This window comes from Castor canadensis, chromosome 9 (genome assembly GCF_047511655.1).
Source record: "Castor canadensis chromosome 9, mCasCan1.hap1v2, whole genome shotgun sequence".
Lineage (NCBI taxonomy): Eukaryota > Metazoa > Chordata > Mammalia > Rodentia > Castoridae > Castor > Castor canadensis.
The window spans coordinates 96,522,437-96,543,921 of NC_133394.1; the positions used below are offsets into that span (position 1 = coordinate 96,522,437).

Below are 21,485 nucleotides of genomic sequence, written 5' to 3' on the forward strand. Positions count from 1 at the left end.
GAAAAGGCCATTCAGGAAAAGCTTGTTATTATACCTAATGTTGTAACACCAGGAGGCAGCACAGGATGGGGTCTCCAAGTTGACTCAAAAAGTGAGCTGAACAGCCTGACTATACAGCCATGAAGGAGGGTGTGGCATAGGAATGGCATGCAAATGAAGGAGTATGTATGTGCCAATCACAGCGTGGCCTCCACTTCCACCAATCACAGGCCTAGAATTCCACCACTTGCAAGCTTTCTGCTGAGCCTCCAGGGAAAGTACCCCTGACACACCAGCCTGAATAAAAGTATTCATAAGGTGAGCAAAATCATCTAGAGATCAATGAGGTTTGTCATGGAGTCATGTCTTACAAGACTGGTGCAGGTTGTCTAGAGGGATTGTGACTCAAGCAAGGCCTCTTGAAGCCGGAGTCATAGTTATGAGTTGTCTCCTGCAGCTGCTAGAGTGTTCTGAGAGGGATCTTAAAGTGGCCAAAGCAGCTGGGCTGAAATGAGAACAGTGTGACCTATTGCCAGAGAAGGGGCTGCTCGACTGACAGTTCCCTGCTTAAGGCTGCCAGGCATAAGGGAAGGGTCTATATCTATTGCCATTGCAAGACCTGGTGATTATGCTTATTCATAGAAAACAAACAAAAAGAAACCACTATAGGGTGCTTACAATAAACACTTAAAACTCAAAATGAAACCAACATTTGGAATAGCATTTAATAATGCTTAGTGTTGTTTAACCCCTGTCCCCGTGCCCTAGGGAGAGTTGGGTGCCTCTGAATCTGTCTCTAAACTGATGTTGAGTGCTATGAAAGGTGAGCACTGTGATGTAGCTCATGCTGCTCTACATATATTCAATATGCTGCAATAGTTCTATTTGTTCTTATACAGATTTGAGTGTGGAATCTTAAGCACTGTTCATAATACAACAAATATTAAGTTGGCTCTATGTATCACAACTCTCTGGAAATACATTGTTCTTGCAATTCTGGAGTATATAAACTGGTGCCAAAAAAATGATGTGGACTCAGAAGCACTGGAGACAGGTACACTAACCCTTCCAATGTAAAGTGACTTGCATTGCGTACGTAAGCTATCACTTTTTAAGACATTGGGGCTGCTCCATCTTCCCTTGAAAACTGTTAAGAATCTCCCTAGCTAACCCCAACAAAGCCCAAATATCCATTTACATTAGATTGTAATTTCTATAATGTTACATTAGAGTGCATCAATTGAAATAAGATGCACCAGTTCCCTGAATTTTACAGTCCATAATGTCTTAATACTATTATATGTACCCTGGTCTATGTTAAACAAATTCAAAAGTTTTGATAAAAAGTGCTCGTTCTCTGATGATCATCAGTGAACAGTCTATGAAAAAAGCTCCATGTTTGTCACCTGCTTTATTTTCCCCATAATTCTTCTTACTCTCAATTGTATATCTATTTCAGAAGGTATACCCTGTGAGGACAGGCACCCGCAGTAGTTCTTGCAACTCCATAAATATTTGTGAATGAATGACCCTGCCGTAGCTTCAGAGATATACGGCACACATTTTCTCATCTCTTCTTTGTACTGCACACAAGTCAACATACCTGCTATGATATTGTCCAGCAATGTTATAGGCATACAGAATATGCCAACTAGTAAATCACTTATTGCCAGGTTAAAGATGAAGAGATTCGTGACTGTGTGCATGTGCTTGTTCCTTGCTACAATAAAGCAAACCACAGTGTTTCCCACCATGCACAGGAAGAAGATCAGAAAGTAGGATATAATGAAGATCGCTGCCACTTGAGGCTGGTGAAGATAGTAGTTCACATAGGTAATATTCAGATCTGAATACAGATGCTGCTGTGTGCCATTGCCACTCCAGGTGTGATACCAGTTTTCTGAAGAGTTTGAGTCCAGTTCCTCACTCATGATGGACCTTAACAAGGGAGAGGCAGAAAAGAAAAGTATAATTAAAAACAACTACAACATAAGTTATGTGCTTGAGTTTAATAAGATGAAAACTTTGTAAACACCAGAGAATGCTAATTGACCTTCTTTAATAATTCATCAGTTTTGTATGAAATTGAGTTTAAAATGAAACATTTAGATATTAGGATTTTTAACTAAGCATTTTAAGATTACTTTGTACCACATGCAACAATTATATTTTATTCCTGATATACTTTATGTTTCACTTCTTTGACTATACCATCTATCCATCTGCAACTTTTCCCTTACCTTCCAAACTCTACTACTAGGTATTGTAACTTGTCAAAACCCACTTGTTCTTATTATAAGGCTAGCTTACATGCCTCTAGCTTCTCTGATAATCCAAATAGGAGGGGGTGTCTGCATGTTCAAAACTCCCATTAAAGTAGGTTTATTGTATTTGTCTTAGTCTTCTTTGGCTCAATGAATTGAATATTCTCTTGCATACTTTTTTCTACTTTTTATTTAATTTTTATATATTCTTTTTTGTTGTTGTTGTACAGGGGATTGAACTAACGGCTTATGCTTGCTTGGCAAGCACTCTACCACTCAAGCCATGCCCCCATTCCTTTTGCTTTTAATTTGTTTCTCAGGTAGTCTCACAGTAACTTTGCCCTAGCTGGCCTGGAATTTAACCCTCCTACCTCTACCTCCCAGTGTCTGGGATCATAGGTATATACCACCATGCTTGGCTTGTTTTTAAGATGGGATCTTGCAATAAAAGAAGCCAGATTTACAGGCATGAACCACAATGCCAGATCCCTTTTTGTACAGTTTTGTATGCAAACATAGCCACTATATTGTGAATTTCCTGAAAGCAGGTCAGGCTACTTGTTTGGTTTCACTTCACATAATTATATTCACATAGAATATATCAAAACATTATTTCAAATCTACATATCTTAATGTGGACATTTCAATTAAATGTTGTGTGCCAAAGGTATCCAAAACCCTCCCAGGTTAACCAGGTTAAGCAATTTATTAAGAAGAGCCAACAGATTCAGTACACAGAACATCCATGGCTAGTATTTATTATAGCAAAGGACACAAGCAAAATCAGCAAAGGAAAGTCTATAGGAAACCAGACACAAGCTCTCCAAGAGTCCTCAATGGAATCACACAGGGCATGCTTTACTCCTACAGCAATGAGTTTTGACAATATGTGTAAAGTGCTGTCTACTAGGGAAGCTTATTAGAGACTCAGCACCCATTTTCATTGAAAAAAGGTGTTGTGGGTACCAAAATTCCAAGAATGTATCAAAATTCCAGACTCCCAGATGAAAAGGTGAACACATGAACCATGTTGCTTGTATACTCTAGGCATACTGAGCCATTTTATTACTTAAGGAAACTTTTGTATCAGTACAGAGAACTGTTTACTTGTTAAATTCCCAGACTCCAACTAAGGACTAAAAAGGCCTTTCTAAAGATAGTAGCCTCAGATCTGCTTAACTCTTTTTCACTTGTTACTTGACTAGACAGAAGGTTATATGTTGTATCCATAAATGGAAATGAATTTGACAGTGAGCTTATATAATTGATCTTCTATATTCATTTTCTGGAGTAATTTTAGGCAACTTAATTGGTAGAGATAAATGTAAAAGAGTCTGCTACTGGTAGCTAATCAGACCCCACTTTCCCAAAACTTTGAGACATGTAGTGACCTCATACTAATTTAGCACTTTTTGATATTTTACCAAGTTTAAATTTTGTCATTTTAGAGGGGCATTTTGTCCTGCGAACATTACAACAAGTAGTAAGCTATATACTAATCACTTATATATGACTTTGGATAGTTTTTTCTTTGTATTTTTATTTCCAAGGAAAACTAGTTTTGCTTACTCTTAATTGACTTAAAATTCACTAATTTGGAAGGGGGGACAGGGTAGGTAAGGGAGGCGGTGGGGGGAAAGGGGGACAAATGACCCAAACATTGTATACACATATGAATAAAAGAAAAAAGAAAAATAACACACCTGACTGGTGGAATAGTTTAAGTGGTTTATACAAAAAAGCAGTGTTTGTTTAAAATACAGAAAATTGAGTCTCTCTTTCTTTCTCTCCTCTCTCTCTCTCTTCCTCCCTCCCTCTCTTCCTTTCTGTTTCTTTTTATTTTGCAGGGAATGAAACTCAGGGCTTTATACATGCTAGGCAAATGCTATAACACTGAGCTACACCCCCCAAGCCATCAGTTCAATTCTGTTAAAAAGTCAATACAATAGCATAAACATTTAGAAGGAGAGGAGCTGCTCTGATCTTCTCTTTCTTCTCTTAAATTCTCATTACAAGTTCACCCTAAGTATTTTAGTGTGGAAGAAATGTGAGAAGGCATGATACAAATATTGCTTGAGCACTGGCCTGAGTTTACTTCCATGGATAAAGCCATTGTGTCTTAAAAGATTGACTGAGAGACTGAACTATTCTTGCCCAAATCCCAGCAAGGAATCATAGGCCTTTTGCAATGCTTTTGGTGCAGGATCCTGGGACTAGCAGGTAAAAGCCCTGGGATTACTAGATAGATGTGTTCAATGTTACAGTGCTTCTGGAACATGGAGATGGTACTCTGAAAGCCCAAAGATGAAACCAGAAAGATCAGGAAATTCCATGTCGAAGGGACAAGGTCAGGCTGAGATTAGTGATGGAGAGAAGGACAGCAGAGACTCTTTTCTGGTTAATGACCTTTAGCTGAATGTATAATTGAAGTGGACAGTGTGCATTAATAGAGAATGCTGCCTGAACCCTTTTATCAGGCAGAGTGTGTTGTCTTAGTCATCTTTCCTGGAGTATTACCTGGCCATGCTCAGTGGTAACTTTTGTAATTTCCTACATTGTTTTAGGTGATACATTGTAAGCAATATAGAATTCCAGGAATGTATGAGAGATTATTGTCCTGATTAATAATTTCCATGAACTCCCCTTTTAACAGACCTTCCAGTCAGTACCTGAGATTAACTGTAGATTATCCAGCCATCAGTGAGGTAGTTCTTCCAAGTGATTCCACTAAATCTGATGTGTTAAAGATCCTCAAGGAAGCATCCCATGCCAATGGGGACTGCTGTGTTATTGTAAACTTGAATGGTACTTTCCTTTCCATCGAAATTTCGAGGAAGAACTAGACACAATTTGCATCTCAAAGAAGAGAGCTCAATGCAAATTTACTGTATTTCTAGAGTTATTTGAATTGCTGACATAACTGCCATAATTTCATGAGGTAATGTTTTGATTTAATAAACATTCAAAACAAGTTAATAATTGCATTGACTGTGTTATGATAATTTATCCTCTGAGTAAGAAGTAGGGGAGTTAAGGACTGTGGTGACTCACATGTCAAACAGAGACAGCCTAATAAACCAGCTAAAATTCAAAGGCCTGGGAATTACATATACTAGAGCAATTGAAAATCATTCTTGGAGTCATAAAAAGTATGTATGTTTCTTACAGAGTTTGCCAATGAGAAAGACACTTAGAGAAAAAATAGGCTTTGCTGGCTTTGGCATAAGATTATTTTTTTAAAAGCATGTACTTTACTGACAAGTTCAACCAGTAAAAATTTTAACTTGTTTTTTAAGCCAATACCCATAACCAATAAGATTACATGAGAGTCTTTCAAAGTATACACTATCAATCATTAAACACTATTTTATCTATTTTTTTAAAAATTTAGGTGTAACATAGGAAACAATGTTGAATTGATGAAAGTGTTTTATTTCAAAGCATTTTGTTAAATACCATTGTCTGTATGTAGAAACCATCTTTAAAGCTGAATCTGTTTTTGTTTGCAGTGCTTCCTCTTTTATAGCTTTCTCTGACTCTAGCAGATGATTACAACTTTAATTTAGATGTTCATGAAGGAGTCTGTGATCTGTTTGATATCCAGATACTAAATTATTAGATTCATGGAAACTGGGACTAGTTCTCTTCCTCTACCTGTGTGACATTTTAGAATTCTTAATAACTGAAGTATTTAAAATAATGAATGTAACACCTTTCAATTCACTAATTCTGAAGTGTTCTCTAATACTTTCTCTTTTACTTCACAAAACTTCACCTATAAAAACAAAGGCTCTGCAAGTTATGGCAACAGCCAAGATGCCCCACCACTGACGAATGGATTAAGAAAATGTGGTATCTATACACAATGGAATTCTATGCAGCCATGAAGAAGAACGAAATGTTATCATTCGCCAGTAAATGGATGGAATTGGAGAACATCATTCTGAGTGAGGTTAGCCTGGCCCAAAAGACCAAAAATCGTATGTTCTCCCTCATATGCGGACATTAGATCAAGGGCAAACACAACAAGGGGATTGGACTTTGAGCACATGATAAAAGCAAGAGCACACAAGGGAGGGGTGAGGATAGGTAAGACACCTAAAAAATTAGCTAGCATTTGTTGCCCTTAACGCAGAGAAACTAAAGCGGATACCTTAAAAGCAACTGAGGCCAATAGGGAAAGGAGATCAGGAACTAGAGAAAAGGTTAGATCAAAAAGAATTAACCTAGAAGGTAACACCCACGCACAGGAAATCAATGTGAGTCAACTCCCTGTATAGCTATCCTTATCTCAACCAGCAAAAACACTTGTTCCTTCCTATTATTGCTTATACTCTCTCTTCAACAGAATTAGAGATAAGGGCAAAATAGTTTCTGCTGGGTATTGAGGAGGTGGGGGAGAGAAGGAAGGGGTGGAGTGGGTGGTAAGGGAGTGGGTGGGGGCATGGGAGAGAAATGACCCAAGCCTTGTATGCACATATGAATAATAAAACAATAATAAAAAAAAAGGCTCTGACTGCTTTAGGGGAAAATGATTCACCAGCCTCCCTTCCTTCTCTTCCCAAAATAATTACATTTTGGGATTTCAACTTTTCTTCCAATTCTGAATCGTTCTGTTTCCTCTTCTGAGAGGAAAGTTAAATTGGACTTCAGGTCATCAAAAGCAAAAATACTGGCCAAGGGTTGATTGCTTATACTTTTACTGCCACAAAATAGTATTTCTGTATGTCCTTCACTGCAAACAGACATTCGCTGCCATTTATAAAGTGAAGATATGAATGAGGATATATAACTTTTAACAGATTTCTTGAAGTGCCTTCTGTGTTAGCACTTTAAGTTTATCACATTTGACTTCTGACAGTCCACTTTCCTAGAATATAGGAAAGATCTGTTTATATAGTTTGTAAAATGTGCCAATGCCTGTACATTCATGAGATTTTTAAAAATATAGTTATGTAAAACTTTTAATTTATTGATCTTTCAGGAGAATTATTACAACTGAGCCATTAATCTTGTAACTTCATCAACATTAATTGTTCATTTTCAATGTGCTCCTGAGGAATCAGTTCTTCCCGCAGAGGTTCGAAGTGTACAGATTCCTTCTGCATGTTTACAAAAGCTTTATTCACTCTGTTAACTTTTTCATCATTCACAATGTTTATCTTCTTGAGATTAATCGTAACTGGTTTTGCTTTGCTTTTAGCCTTAAAGTTTTTTTTGGCTGACTGTGTGAAATACATTCCGGGACTTCTGTTCTTGTCCATTGTCTCAGTTAGGGCGAGGATTTTGAGAATTCCTTGTTAGCCATGTGGAAATTGTGATCAAAATAGAGGCAAAAACCTCTATTGAGCTTAGGCTCAAGCAGATTTTTTTTTATTTTGTACTGCAGGTACGCTGTGGCATTTACAAAAGTTCTTACACTATATCAAATATATTATACTTGAATTTAATCTTGCTGGAACATTGAGAAACACTGGAACAATGCAAATATGGCTACCTCCGATAAGAGAGCCAGAGAAAAACAACACGTATGGCTGACTGCCCAACCCCAATGACCTTTCTGATAATGTCCAGCACCTATCCTCATTTCCCCTTCACAGTCATTTTTCTAATGCCCATCCCCCCCCACACCTTTTCCCACTACAGGATGCTTAAAAACCCATCCTGTAAGAGAGGCATACTCTCGCCCCTCTCAGAGTGTTACTGTGATGACCAAGGGTCCCTCTCAAGTCTCCTCTCCCTTGTAAAGACCTGCTGCTTATACAGGTCACAGATTCTTTCTCAGTTTCTGTTTCTCTCTCTTGCTTCTTTCTTTTCCTTTCATTTGGTGCCAAAACCTGGAAGAGAGTTTTGAGCAGGGGAATACCCTTCTTGGGCCACCGTAATTCCGTGGCAATCCTCATATGGTCAATGGTGCACCTTCATGGGATTTCTGGTCTGGTGCTTATACGGATGCACTAGGGCCAAGAGGTGCCCCAGCTCCCAAGAGGAATGCAGCCAGTGCCCACCTCCATCCTCAAACAGCCTGACCTCTCTCCAAATCTCTTTCTCTCCTTCCTTCCTTCCTCACTATCTTCTACATGACTCTATCACTCTTACACTTCCTGCTAAGCCTCCCCATCATACTGACAGTTCTTTTGGGAAAAGGGTTAGGGGCAACTTCCCCTTCTGATTGGACTCAAGCCCCCAAATTATTGTTAGTCAGCTTTTTCTACCTAATAGCCACACTAGTCTGGGGCCTGATCTTTTGGTCATGCATAAGAACCTAACTTCCAGGTCCTCTGCCACCTCCTGCAGGGCCCTTTGCCAATTCCACTCTGGACATTCTCAACTTCAGTGTTCCTATCTCTCCCCCTATTTCTCACCCTACAGCTGTTTGGCCCCCAGTGAGTAGGTTAGAGACGTCTGCCTACTGCCCCAGGTTCACTATTCCAGTTCTGTAAGCTTTTTCTGGGGGACACCCTAGAGAAAACTTCCTGACCCCAGCCATAGACAATACCCACTCTACAATTCCCTCTGACTCACCCTTGGGGTGTCTCCTGCATAACCTCACAAAATTAGGCCTCAAGGGCAATTTAAAACAAACAAACCTCATCCGTTTTTCCACTCAAATTTGGCCACAAAATAGATTAGATAATTCTTCAAAATGGCCTAAATTTGGCACTTTTGATGCCAATGTTCTCCAAGATCTTGACAATTTTATGGTGAGAAATGGCAAATGGCAAGAGGCCCCTTATCTTCAAGACTTTCTTTTATCTCAAGTCCCAACCTTCCCTTTGTTCAAACAGCAACCCCCCTCCAAGTCCTTCTTCTAGATTCTTACCCCTCCCCCTCAGCTCCTGCTCCTAATCCCCTCCAATCAACTTTCAATCCAGATCCCACTGATGAACCCTCCATATTGGTCCCCCCACCCCAACCCAACTCATCCAAGTCCCCTCTCCTCTCCGGAAGACTCCCTTTCCTTACAAAACCCTTTCTCAATCATGAACCCTTCCCTTCCTTTGTACCCTCCTCACACCTGATCCCTAACACATGTTCCCACACTCCTACAACTGTCCTCAACTACACATCCCCCTCCAGCCCCCATTTTTCCCCTACAAGAGGTGGCAGGAGTGGAAGGAACAGTTAGAGTCCATGTCCCTTTTTCTATACTAGATATCTCCCAAATCAAACAACAATTGAGTTCCATTTCAGACAATCCAACAAGATACCATAAGGAATTATTCTGTCTTACTCAGGCCTATGCTCTCACATGGAGTGATATTTATAACATTATTAATGACAACTTCATGGAGGATAAAAAAAGAAAAAATATATAAAAGGCAGCAGAACAACATGCTGACCAACTCCATGAACAGCATCCCAATAGACACCCCACCACCACTGAGGCAGTACCTAAGACTGATCCTCAATGGAGCTATCAAGATGGGAACCCAGGATAAAATTCCCAAGATCATATGATTTCCTACTACTGGCAGGCTCGGACAAAAATAGCCATAAACAAGTCTACCATGATAAGATAAAAAAAACCCACAAAATCCAGATAAAACCCCTCCTCCATTTTTAATCACCTCATGGAGGCAATGATCAAATACACTAATTTAAACCCTGCCTCCCAAGTGGGCTATATTTTCTTACATCTCCACTTTATCAGTCATTCAGCTCCAGACATCTAAAAAAAGCTCCAAAATACTTGAGGAGCCCCCAGATCCCCCAACAAATCCTAATAAACCTTTAAGGTTATTAACAATAGGAATGAGGAAGCCAAACAATTAAGGAACAAAAATACCCACACAAAATACCAAATGCTGGCCTCCATCCTCCAAAACCAAAACCAAACACCCCATACTGCCCCCAAAAACCCACCCAAGGGACCTGGCAAACAGTCCTCTGAGGACTGCTTCCAATGTGGAAACAAGGGAAACGGGTCAAAATCTTGCCCTAATCCACATCCACAAACAAGGCCTTGCCCACACTATGGACAATGGGGACACTGGAGGATGGACTGTCCACAGGGAAAACAGCTTTTTTGTTGCATACAGCCTCAAATTCCTAACAGCCCCCTAACTGAGGATCTAATATCAATGCTTCTGTTAGGAGACTTACAAGACCTGAATCATAAAGCCCCCGCCACTGGCGAGTCCACTGATCCATAGGTAACTGGGATGGTATCGGGAAACCGTATTTCTTTCTTCCTTGACACTGGGAAATCCAGATCAATTTTAACTGAATATGTAAGTCCCCTTAAAAAGGCCTCCTTCCCTATTGTTGGAGTAGATGGCATACCAAACACACCCAGCATAACTTTATACCCCTCTCTACTGTACTTTTGGATTTAAGTCCTTTACATACCCCTTCCCAGTAATTCCAGCTTCTCCCTTTCCAATATTAAAACAAGATATACTCCATATACTCAAAACCACCATTTTATCCTGTCCATTAATGCTGGCCAGCCCATATAATTTATTCTCCCTGTACAGGATCTTCCACAGCTCAAAACCTCTCCCCACTTCTTACAAGAAGTCAATCCCCATGTTTGGGACATATCCCATGCTTCCATAGCTTCACATCATACTCCCATTAAAGTTACTCTTAAAGACCCCTCTACCCCCATTGTCATCCCACAATATCCCTTGACCAGGAAGGGACATATGGGATTAAAATTAATTATAGATCAACTAAACATCTCTCATCTCTTATTCTCTGTTAACTCCACTTACAACACTCCTGTCCCCTAGTTAAAGAAAACCCAATGGCTCCTTTAGACTAGTCTAAGACCTCAGGAAAATCAGTGCTGCCATTAACCCTATTCATCCTGTGATTCCTGACCCTTTTACTCTTCTCTCCCAGATTCCTCCCCACACTTTTTCTTTTCATTCTGGATCTCAAGGACACCTTCTTTATGATCCCCTTACATCCCACCTCCCAGCACTTATTTGTCTCCCTATGGACAGATCTCATTACTCATCACACCTAACAATTAACCTAGACAGTTCTTTCCTAGGGATTCAGAGAATCTCCCCACTTTTTTGGCCAAGCCCTCAGCAGATCCCAATTCCCTCAATCTTTTTACAAGCAAGCTCATCCAATATATAGATGACCTCCTTCTATGTAGTCCCTCAAATCCTTATGTAAAACCCACACCATTATTCTCTTCATTCATTAACAGACTGGGGATATCAGGTATCAAAAAAATAAGGCCCAACTTATCTCAACTTCAGTGTCATTCATGGGACTTTTATTAACTTCAGGATATCGTGAAATACCTCAAAACAGAAAAACCACCATACTCCAAATTCCTTCCCCTAAGACAAAAAGGGACATCCTTTCTTTTCTAGGACTAACTGGTTATTTTAAAATCTGGATTCCTAATTATTCAATAATAGCCAAACCACTATGTGAGACTGCTAGAGGGGACTCAGATGAGACTTTATCTTGCCCCAGGGCCTTCTCACCCCTTTTAATCTCCTCAAACAAGCTTTGTCAAGGGCACCTGCACTCTCCATCCCAAACCCTGACAAAATTATTCATCTATACCTACACTCAGACAAAGGCCAAGCTTTGGGCCTGGTGGCCCAAAGTGCAGGAGATTCAATAACTCCTATAACTTACCTCTCAAAACAACTAGACTCCACTTACAGGGGCTGGCCAGCCTGCCTAAAAGTATTGGCCACAGCAGCTCTCTTAACACCAGAAGCTCAAAAAATAACTTTCAATTTACCTATGACAGTCTGGTCATCTCACAGAATTCAAGACTTAATTAGCCATAAAGCTCTTAACTCCATCTCCCCATCTTGTGTTCAGATCTTACACTCCTTTCTCTTTCAAACTGATCTAACTTTCAACAACCTTAAGTTGAAATCTATATATTATCTTTCATAAAGTCTCTCAGGCATTGAAGAAAATGTGAAGATACATTTTTCTTCAGGGGAGAATTTCTTTCATTTCAGCCTGTGAGAACTACTCTTATTCTTGCTTTCCAATAACTCCCATTTATCCTTAATCTTATCTAGGGAAATTCTCAACTCTCTCTTGAGTTTCTTACTCAGAAGTTAGCTCATTTATCTGAATCATTCTAGATCCTTTACAAGATCCTCACCAACTGAAAAAATGTTACCTACATAAAAGTGTCAGCAGTAGTACTCACATCTTCAGCAACCCAAATAACTACCAAAATTTCAAGCTTTGGTTGAATTTTTCCTACATTGTATTTTTAGTCAGATCTCCCTTTCCTGCACCACCAATCTCTGTATACAGAAGACCACAGAAATTGTATTATCTGCCCTGCCAGGGGTAACAAGAGGGACCAGGCAAACATTCTTTTTTTTTTTTTCTATATTGAAACTTTATTACAAAATTATAAAGCAGAGCTCTGTAACAAAAAAATACATTTGGGTGTGCTTTAACACCCAAGTAAGTCTGAATCTTAATATAAGCCACTTGAAGTAACACATTCACATCCAAGAGATCAACAAATCTATACAATACAGAGCACAAATTTTTTGTACAGCTTATTAGTTGGCTTCAACAATTCCAATGTATTATGAACCATTCAGCTGTCCAAGTCTTTTAAAGCAAGTCTCAACTGAACTCTCACAGCAATCACAGCAAAAGCCACTGAATTGGAAGAATTAGTTGCTTTTATAATTAAGACCACAGATCGATCCACGAGAGATGAGGATTCAAGGTTTTTAAAAAAAAAAATCAGGTTTTCTACCTGGTTTAGATATTAACTGGAATGGGATCTGAGGACTCCCAACTTTTATTTTGTGTAATAACAAAGACCATACCAAAAACAAAACAAAATCAGGGTGTTTTGACACTTTTTCCCAAATGAAAACTTTCACTGAGAGCTAAGAGATTTAAAGGCAAGTTTTTTTCTTCAAAATGAATAAATGACATCAGTTTAAATTCTTTCTGAGGTTACTTCCCCTCTAGGAGGAAGTTGGGAAGTGGGGAGGTAAGGCCTCACCAGAGAAAGCAAATTGTAAGAGGGAGAGCCAGCTTCTGCCTTGGAATTACTGCTAGATCTTAATGAGCGGCATATGCATAGACCTGCTTTACAGTGGAATTGAGGAGTAGCCGAATGGCCCTTTGTTAAATTGAAGGCATTGTAAACTATAATACTTAATGACCAGCAGAAAGGTGAAAGGTGACATCATGGGAAAATCTGATTCTCCAGTTTCTACAAAAGCTGCTGCCCAGAATTAGATCATCCAGACTTAGTGTATGTTGAGGTACATGGCCCGGGTTCCACTGACAACTACTTTATGAAATTACTTAATTTCCCCAGACATTTGGTGGGTTGATGAAGGAAAGCATAGCATGTCTAATACATCCCCTTAGAGGCTTCCCTCTGCTTCCAGTCATTAGTTGTAGTTCTTCTAGTCTCAGATCTCAGTTGGGGTATGGGTGTGGTTGTTCTTTTGGGGGGCGCTTCCAAGCCCTCTAATGCTTAGGGTTTGCATAGTTTATCCACTGGGAATAGGGCACACACAGCTCTTCTGATAGCATGTGTGTTTTGTGCTTTGCTGAACTTTCCCAGTCAACTATAATCAGCTCCAGTGGTGTAAAGACCCTAAGGTGCCTCAAGAACATCAGCGACTCATGATCAAAGGGCCCAGAGAAATGCTTCATCCTGACCTGCCTGAAAAATCAATAGGCTGAGAAAGGAAATGAAAGTAGGCACTTTCAGCTGTCTGCTCCTGGGCAGAATCCAGCCTCATTTAGTACCTTCCAGTGCCTCTTAGGTTCTCCAAAAACTTCATGAGAAGTCTGACTAGAGAAGAGCAAGGCTCTGCCTCAGTCTCTATGCCTTCTGTGAGACCAAGTTTAAAACCCTTTGCCTGATGCCCTGTATAGCTATCCTTATCTCAACCAGCAAAAACCCTTGTTCCTTCCTATTACTGCTTATACTCTGTCTTCAACAAAATTAGAGATAAGGGCAAAACAGTTTCTGCCGGGTATTGAGGGGGTGGGGGGAGAAGGAGGGGGCGGAGTGGGTGGTAAGGGAGGGGGTGGGGGCAGGGGGGAGAAATGACCCAAGCCTTGTATGCACATATGAATAATAAAAGGAAAAAAAAAAAAACCCTTTGCCTGTTGGAAAAGAAAAAATATAAGCCAAAGATAAGCAGAAAACCATTGCTTCCACCCAATGCTTCTTTTTTCTTCATAATCCAAAAATTAAGGACGGTTCAAAGTCAAGACCCAAAAGAAGCAGCAGCAGAGATTATCCATGTACCATCCTGGCCTCCAGAGACTGAACTTTGCAGCAGTTTGGGAGCCAGATGCTTTGTTGGCTCTCAGGACAGGTCAGTTGACTGATAGCTTCCAATCCCAGCACTCAAGGAAGCAACAACTTTGAAACTTTTCTATAATATTTCTGTTCCATTTCTTACCAGAGATAATTTTACTGATCCAAATTCTATCCTAAGGACCACTATTGATCTGACAAACTAACATATTTTTGGTTCAAACAAACAAATGGATTTTAGGCAATGTAGTGAGATCTTAAAGGTATGTTAAAGCAGAGAGACCAGAAATTTAAATCCAAATATGCTGGAAGAGAACCATTTCTAGCAGGACTTCCAATTGATGAAATAGGCAAGCGTGTCTAGGGGACAAGTTGAAAATGTGTCTAGGTTCTCAGAGGAAGGGAGGAAAACATGGTCTAAGTTCTGGAAAGTCCTCTGTTCAATTGCCATTATTGTCTCTGATCACTGAAATGGACACTCGCCCTGTGGGGATCTGTACCAGTTCCCACTGGTCCGGGGATCTGCCAGTCAAGAGGTGCACCCTATGGCAAGACAGACATGCATGCCCAAGGATGAACATGGCATCTTTGCTTGCCCTGGTCTTGGGAACACTGCAGAATTTCTTCTCGTAGCCTGCCCCTCTGCAAGCTGACCACCCTGGGCCCAGACACTCTAGGCTATATCCCATAAGGCACTGAAGAATCTGATGCAAGCCCTCAGGAATGGAAGACGTGCACCGCTCGGATCACATACTGCCGGCAGATGGGACATTCATTCATGCGTTTGCCACACTTGATACAGGTCACCATGTGGCCACATTCCAGCAGAACACAGTCAATGGGTGAGTCCATGCAGATCTTACATAGGTTCTCCTCTAGGCCAGATGGCACTGTTTCCCCGTTTTTGTCTTCAGCACCACAGACCAGGTGGTGAAGTCCTTTCTGATCCTTGTACAGCCGCGTCACCCTCTCCATCAGCTCCCACTTCTCACAGCAGCCCTTGTAGTTGACAAAGTTGCGAGCCAGGATCTCTTTCAGCTGCCACACTGTCAGGCCTTCAATGTCCTCCAAGTGGGTAAGGTCAGATAGGGAGGCCCTCCCGCCTGGGACAAAGCCATCCTCTGAGTCCATGGACTGGGTCTCATCCTCAGCAGGTGCTCTGGCTGTGCTCTCCGGGTAGACGGGCTGCTCGTGGTCCTGAGACACATGGCCATTGGCCTGGTTTTCCTGAGCCTGGGCTGGGGGGGGTTGTGCAGGTGAAGGAGGGAAGTTGGGTGAGGTAGGAGGTACTGTGCTGGTGTGAGGCTGGGTCAGGAAGGCCTGCTGCTCAGGGAAGTCTGGGGACAAGGTGGGGGCATGAGTCCTGTCCTCCTCAGAGATTACAGGCTGCTGGCCAAGCACCAAGAACACCAGCTCTTCTTTCTCCTGGCACATCTCAGTAGAGATGTCATGGAGGCTGAGATAGTCCCTCAGGTCTTTCACCTTCATCTTCATGAGCTCCTCTCGCTGAAAGGCTGTAGCTCGGAACCGTTGGCAGAGAAGGCAGAGGCGGGGCCCATTCCGCTCTTGGCTTCCGGGCTGCGGTTGCAAAATGGGCCCCACAGGCCTTGCAGCTTGGCTCAGAGCCTGCTGGGGAAGAAAGGAGCTGTACCCAGGGTTGGAATAGGCTTGCGTCCTGGCGCCCTGAGGTGGGGGGACTTCCTCAGGCTGTCCATCCAAGCAGAACCAGTTGCAGCAGGTTGCCCACATGATAAGATCTGCTAGCACCCTGACAGTCTACTGGTTAGAGCCGCAGCCCTCAGCAGCCTCCACACAGACCTAACTTCCGCAGCTCTCAAAGAGCTGATGGTTCCCAGGTCACGTTCAGTGTTAGGAGAAAATGCTGAGTAACAAGTTATGTCGCCTCTTTGGGTCTGTTTCCTCATCTGGATAATAGGAGGGCTGGACCACACTAATCCCTAACGTTTCTTCCGGCTGCCACGGACGCCTGCCCCGCCCGCACCTGGGAGGGGAGGGGAGGGCAGGGGAGAGGAGGGGAGAGGAGGGGAGGGCAGGGCAGAGCAGAGCAGAGCAGAGGCCGTATCTGGGCCGCGGACTCCACCGCCGTGGTGTCTCCGCCGCAGAGGGGCACCGGAGGGCTGTCGCGACATCCTTACCGATGGCCCCAGCCAGGCAAACATTCTTTTGTATATTTTGTTTAGATTGTCATTCTAGGAAAGTAGCAACAATGTCAAACAACCAGGCTTTTACTAAAGCCATTCTATAGGCTTTGGTGAGTCTTAACTATATTTCTAGCAAACTGTTGTGTTAGGCCATAGCTCAGATGTTTTTATTGCTATGGGGTTAATGTTAAATTGAGCTCCTATAAACTGACTCGGCACAATCATCACATCAAAATACTAACACGCATTATTGAAATAATTTTTTTATGAAATAAATTCTCTTTCCACTCCAATTAGCATTTCTGATAGAGACTAACATTCTTCTAATGCTAAATTTTTTTAAAATGTTTTATTTCCTTTTTTCTCTCTGAATTTTTCTTGAATGATTATAGGGAAATAATATATTTGAAAAAAGATTACTAATTTGATGATCATTAAATATTTAAAGTTCATCAATAGTTCAATCATCTAGAAGACCTATTTTTGTTTTCCCACATGATGCATGACTCTATCAAATACCATGTCACCATATACTGATACAGTCAACTCAATCTGTAGCAACAATCATTTGCTATTTATTGTGCATTAACGATAAAGTGTTAATAGTATTTTAAAACATCCTTCTTTAAATGACTCTATTATTGAGGATAGCATACAACATAGATAACGTGATTTAAAAATATTCTGGATACCAAACAGAACAAATGTAAAACATAATTATTACCTCCCATTTGAACCAGTTTAAAATGTTCAAGTAAATAAGTCTATTTCCTTGTACTCGGTAAGAAAATCAGAAGAATCATACTGATTTTTCTAATAACTGAATTTCCAGAAGGCCCTTATTCAAGATATGATTAGTTATCAGTTTGTCACTTATATATTAACAGTTCTAAGTAGAACATTATATATGGCAAAAAATAGCTTTAAAATGTAACCTGTGTGCAGTTCAATAGGAATACAAAGTTGTTAATGGTGTCTATAGTTTGTACCATCAGACTACTACACATTTAGGAGAATGAGGACTTTAAAAACTGAAACTTTTAGTATAATACAAAACCAAAAGGGTCAAAACCTTTGTGTCCTTTTAGAACTAGAGACTATGTTTTAAATTACTTTTAGCCTTCAAGAGGGAGAAGTGATTGGTATGTGCCAGATAATATGGCATACTGAGGAAGAGACATTTATTTTATACTCACTATCTCCTTGGTATTCAATAAACTTACATCCATTATTTAATACAAAGAATGTTCAAAATGACCCTGTGAGGGCACATTGATAACTAATAGCCATTACTAAATATCTTCTTGGCATGTATCAAGCAAATCATACACAGCCCCTGATCTCTTTCAGTTTGTAAGATGTAGATAGCCACATTTCCACTTCCTTGTTTCCTCTTAGATGTTGCTTTACTGTGACAATATATATGTATATCTAAATTTGTACTTTTAGAAACTACCAACAAGGTTGTTTGATTTTTAACAACCTTGAATTTTTTCAAAATTTCAGTTTACTGAAAAAAAATGCATGCTGCAAAGTGAGTAGAAGGGTAGTCAGTGTAAGAATTCAGAGGCTTTGAAATTTAGAAAATGCTTCCTTATGTCTAGATTCTAAATTATTTTACCAATCTAATTAATTGAACCTGACATAAATCAGTTTCCCTCCTTAGTCATTTATGATGCCAGTACAAAGTAAAACAATTTAATAGGAGAGTATCATTTTCCCAAGCAATTATGTAAGCAACAATATCTCTAAAATGAAATGTTTTATGCCATGATGATCAGCAAGAGAGAAGGTATACGTTTAGTTGAACAAAATAAAAAATGGATTAAGGCATGTAAGAAAAAGAAAAATCAAAACTCTGCTGGGGAGAAAACACTCATGCCTGAATCTTGCAACTCAAAATATAAATGAGCAAGAATCCAAGTTTAAATTCTTTATTCCAGTAGACCTTCTTTATTTCTCTTTCATAGCTAAAGATTATTTAGATTTCATAGAAGTTTGAGATGGCAAAGACATAAAATATGAACTGTGATCAACTATGATTGCTAAGTTTCACTGTAAGCTACTGTAGCATGGAGGAGAACCAGAAGACAGACAGGCTGCGTTCTGATAAAGTAGCAGAGGGAAGGGATGGCATAGCAAAGAGATAAAATCTACAGAATCTAAGCGTGAAGACAGTCACATAGCACTAGGGGTAGAACTAGGGTAAAGTAGCCTATAGAATTGCATATAACCATATATAGGTTAAACCTTGTTTTTTGTTTTTTTTTTTAAATTTTATTGCCTCTTAACCTGTTTGCAAGGGTACATAAGGTGAAACCTCTTTGTTCTTGGGGCTCAGCCTTTGGACACAAATCCACTGAGTCTGTGCTGGCACAATAAAGGGTTGCTTCTTTGGCCTCAGAGTCCTATGTCTGTGTACAAGTTCCCTATAATATTTCTTGGGGGTTCGTTGCCGGGATTGCAGAGACTGTGATTTTTTTCACCACCCTTGTTGCCAGGGTGCATCCCTCAGAGTACTGGGAGAAGTGATCCACCAGGCACCAAAGGACAGCTTGATCCAGAGGATGGCTTCATCCTCCCAGCAAGTCTAGGTGAGGGCCTCCAACACACAGCAGAACCCAGTGAGGTGCAGGAACCAGAGAGGGGAGCACTGGTTATCAGACTGGTAAGAACCCAGGTTCAAATAATAGGCCTGCCTTTGGGAGGCAGAAGGGGAGACTAATCACCTTCCAGAGACTCCTAGTAACTGCCTTTTGGGGTAAAACTGTGTCTCCCAGGTTCAGGGAGTGGTTTGGAAGTACTGTGCTGTGTGAGAGTGTGTGAAAGTGTGGGCCTGAGATGCAGTCCAGCTGTGAAGCAAGTGAGGAGTCCCAAACCATGGGTCACGGCGAACTCATATGGTCAAGGGTGAGACTTAATGGGGCCTTCTGTCTGGGGTTTATGCAGACTCACTATGGCCAAAGAGACACCTAAATCCCCATGAGGGGATCTGCCAGAGATGGACAAAGCAAGTGAGGACTCTGTGTAGGTGCATTTCCTGGCCAGGCAATGGCGACCAGACAAGGGGCATGTTTGTTCTCCCTTGCGTGTTGGAGAAGAGGACCCCTTACTTCTCCTCCAAAACCTCTTTCCCTCTGTGTCTGTTTTGCCATCTGGTAATTGGAGGAGATAGATGGAAATCAGAGAAAAACACTCCTTTGGAGTGTATGGTTAAAAACTTTAAAAGGGGATTTAATGGAGACTATGGAGTTAACTCCTAACAAGTTTAAGGTCTTTGTGAAGTAGATTGGCCTGCTCTTGGTATAGCATGGCCCCTGGGAGGATCATTAGATAAAGCTGTGGTTAATGAAGTTTATAGGGTAATTGTAGAAAGGCCTGGGCACCTGGATCAATTTCCTTTTATTGAATGCTGGCAGGATGCTGTCCTCAGCTGGCCCACCTGGCTAAGACCCTGTCTGGAAGAGGCCTGTAGAATTATTGTAGCTAGAGTACCTGCAACTTCCAAGTTTAGGGAGAAAACAAAGGAGCTGGATGAGGAACCTGAGGAAATATCACCACCTTATGTGCCACTCTATCCACCTCTGCCACCAGCACCCAGTTCCACACTCCTGCCTCCAACATTGGATAGAGAAGCTCAGGGAACAGTCACACCTGTAAAATCTGGTTTGGAAGCCTCTGGGGCCTTGACTCCCTTGACCTCCCTGAGTCCAATGGACCCCATACCCACTCTGAGTCCACCAGTACTCACTCCACTCTGTGGAGTCTTCTCTGTGAGGATCCCTCCTCTCCTCAGACTCCTGCTGCCCTGCACATGCCTGAGGGAAGCCCAGAGCCCATGTATTATGACCAGGAAGGCCAAATACAAGGAGGAGGATGAGTATTTGTCTATCAGCCCTTTAACACCATAGATCGCCTCAACTGGAAACACCCTACCCCCTCCTTCACAGAAAAGCCTCAGGTTCTTATTGATTTGATGCAGTCTATCATCCAGACTCACAAACCCGCCTGGACAGACTGTCAGCAGCTTCTTTTGGCTCTATTTACTACTGAAGAGTGGTGCCATATAACATTGTCAGCTCTAAAGTGGCTGGAAGATCAATGCCCCTAAGGGCACTCTAAATCCCCAACTATATGCTCAGGCCCATTTCCCCAAGGAAGACCCATACTGCCAGCGACATGAACAGTATCAGGAGGCATTATTGGGAGGCATGAAGGAAGGAGGGAAAAGGCCATGGACATGAGCAAAACATCAGAAGTCCTCCAAGTGCCAGATGAGAGTCCCAGCCAGTTCCATGAGCATTTATGTGAGGCATCCCATATGTACACCCACTTTGACCCAGAAGCCACTGAAAACCAGCAGATGATAAATGCCACTTTTGTTGGACAGGCCCTGGGAGACATAAGGTAAAAATGCAGAAACTGGAGGGATTTGCTGGAATGAATGCTAGCCACCTTCTGGAGGTGGCCACAAAGGTTTCTGTCAATCAAGATCAGGAGGCTAAGTAGGAGGCCAACAGAAAGATGAAAAGGAAAGTGGACCTCCTTACAGCAGCTCTTGTTGGACAGTCAGATGGGCCCTGGCAAACTAATCCAGGCAGAGGCAGAGGCAATCCCTGAGGATGACGACAGATGTCCCCAGGACACCCCCACCGTAGGAAGGAACTAGGGTGAAATCAATGTGCCTACTGTTGTCAGGAAGGGCACTGGAAGAATGAATGTCCCAATGGGTCAGAGACTTCCAAAAGGCCTCCCAGACCAGAGGCAGAGGCCAAGTTTTTGAAAGAAAATATCAGCTCACCCACAGGGGAGGCAGCCCCTAGTAGG

General features: G+C 41.4%; 1 protein-coding gene and 1 pseudogene across 3 annotated transcripts in view; both read right to left on the minus strand.

Annotated features, from left to right (window-relative positions):
* Window positions 1-21,485, minus strand: part of Npffr2 (neuropeptide FF receptor 2) — a 140,755-nt gene that overhangs the window by 16,895 nt on the left and 102,375 nt on the right. For all 3 annotated transcript variants that reach the window (XM_074042036.1, XM_020152908.2, XM_074042037.1), the window contains exon 2: window positions 1,583-1,917. In XM_074042036.1, the coding sequence (XP_073898137.1) occupies window positions 1,583-1,910 (328 nt within the window). In that variant the 5' untranslated portion in view covers window positions 1,911-1,917. The remainder of the gene's footprint in view (window positions 1-1,582; window positions 1,918-21,485) is intronic.
* LOC109676535 (E3 ubiquitin-protein ligase rififylin pseudogene) lies at window positions 15,058-16,361 on the minus strand (annotated as a pseudogene).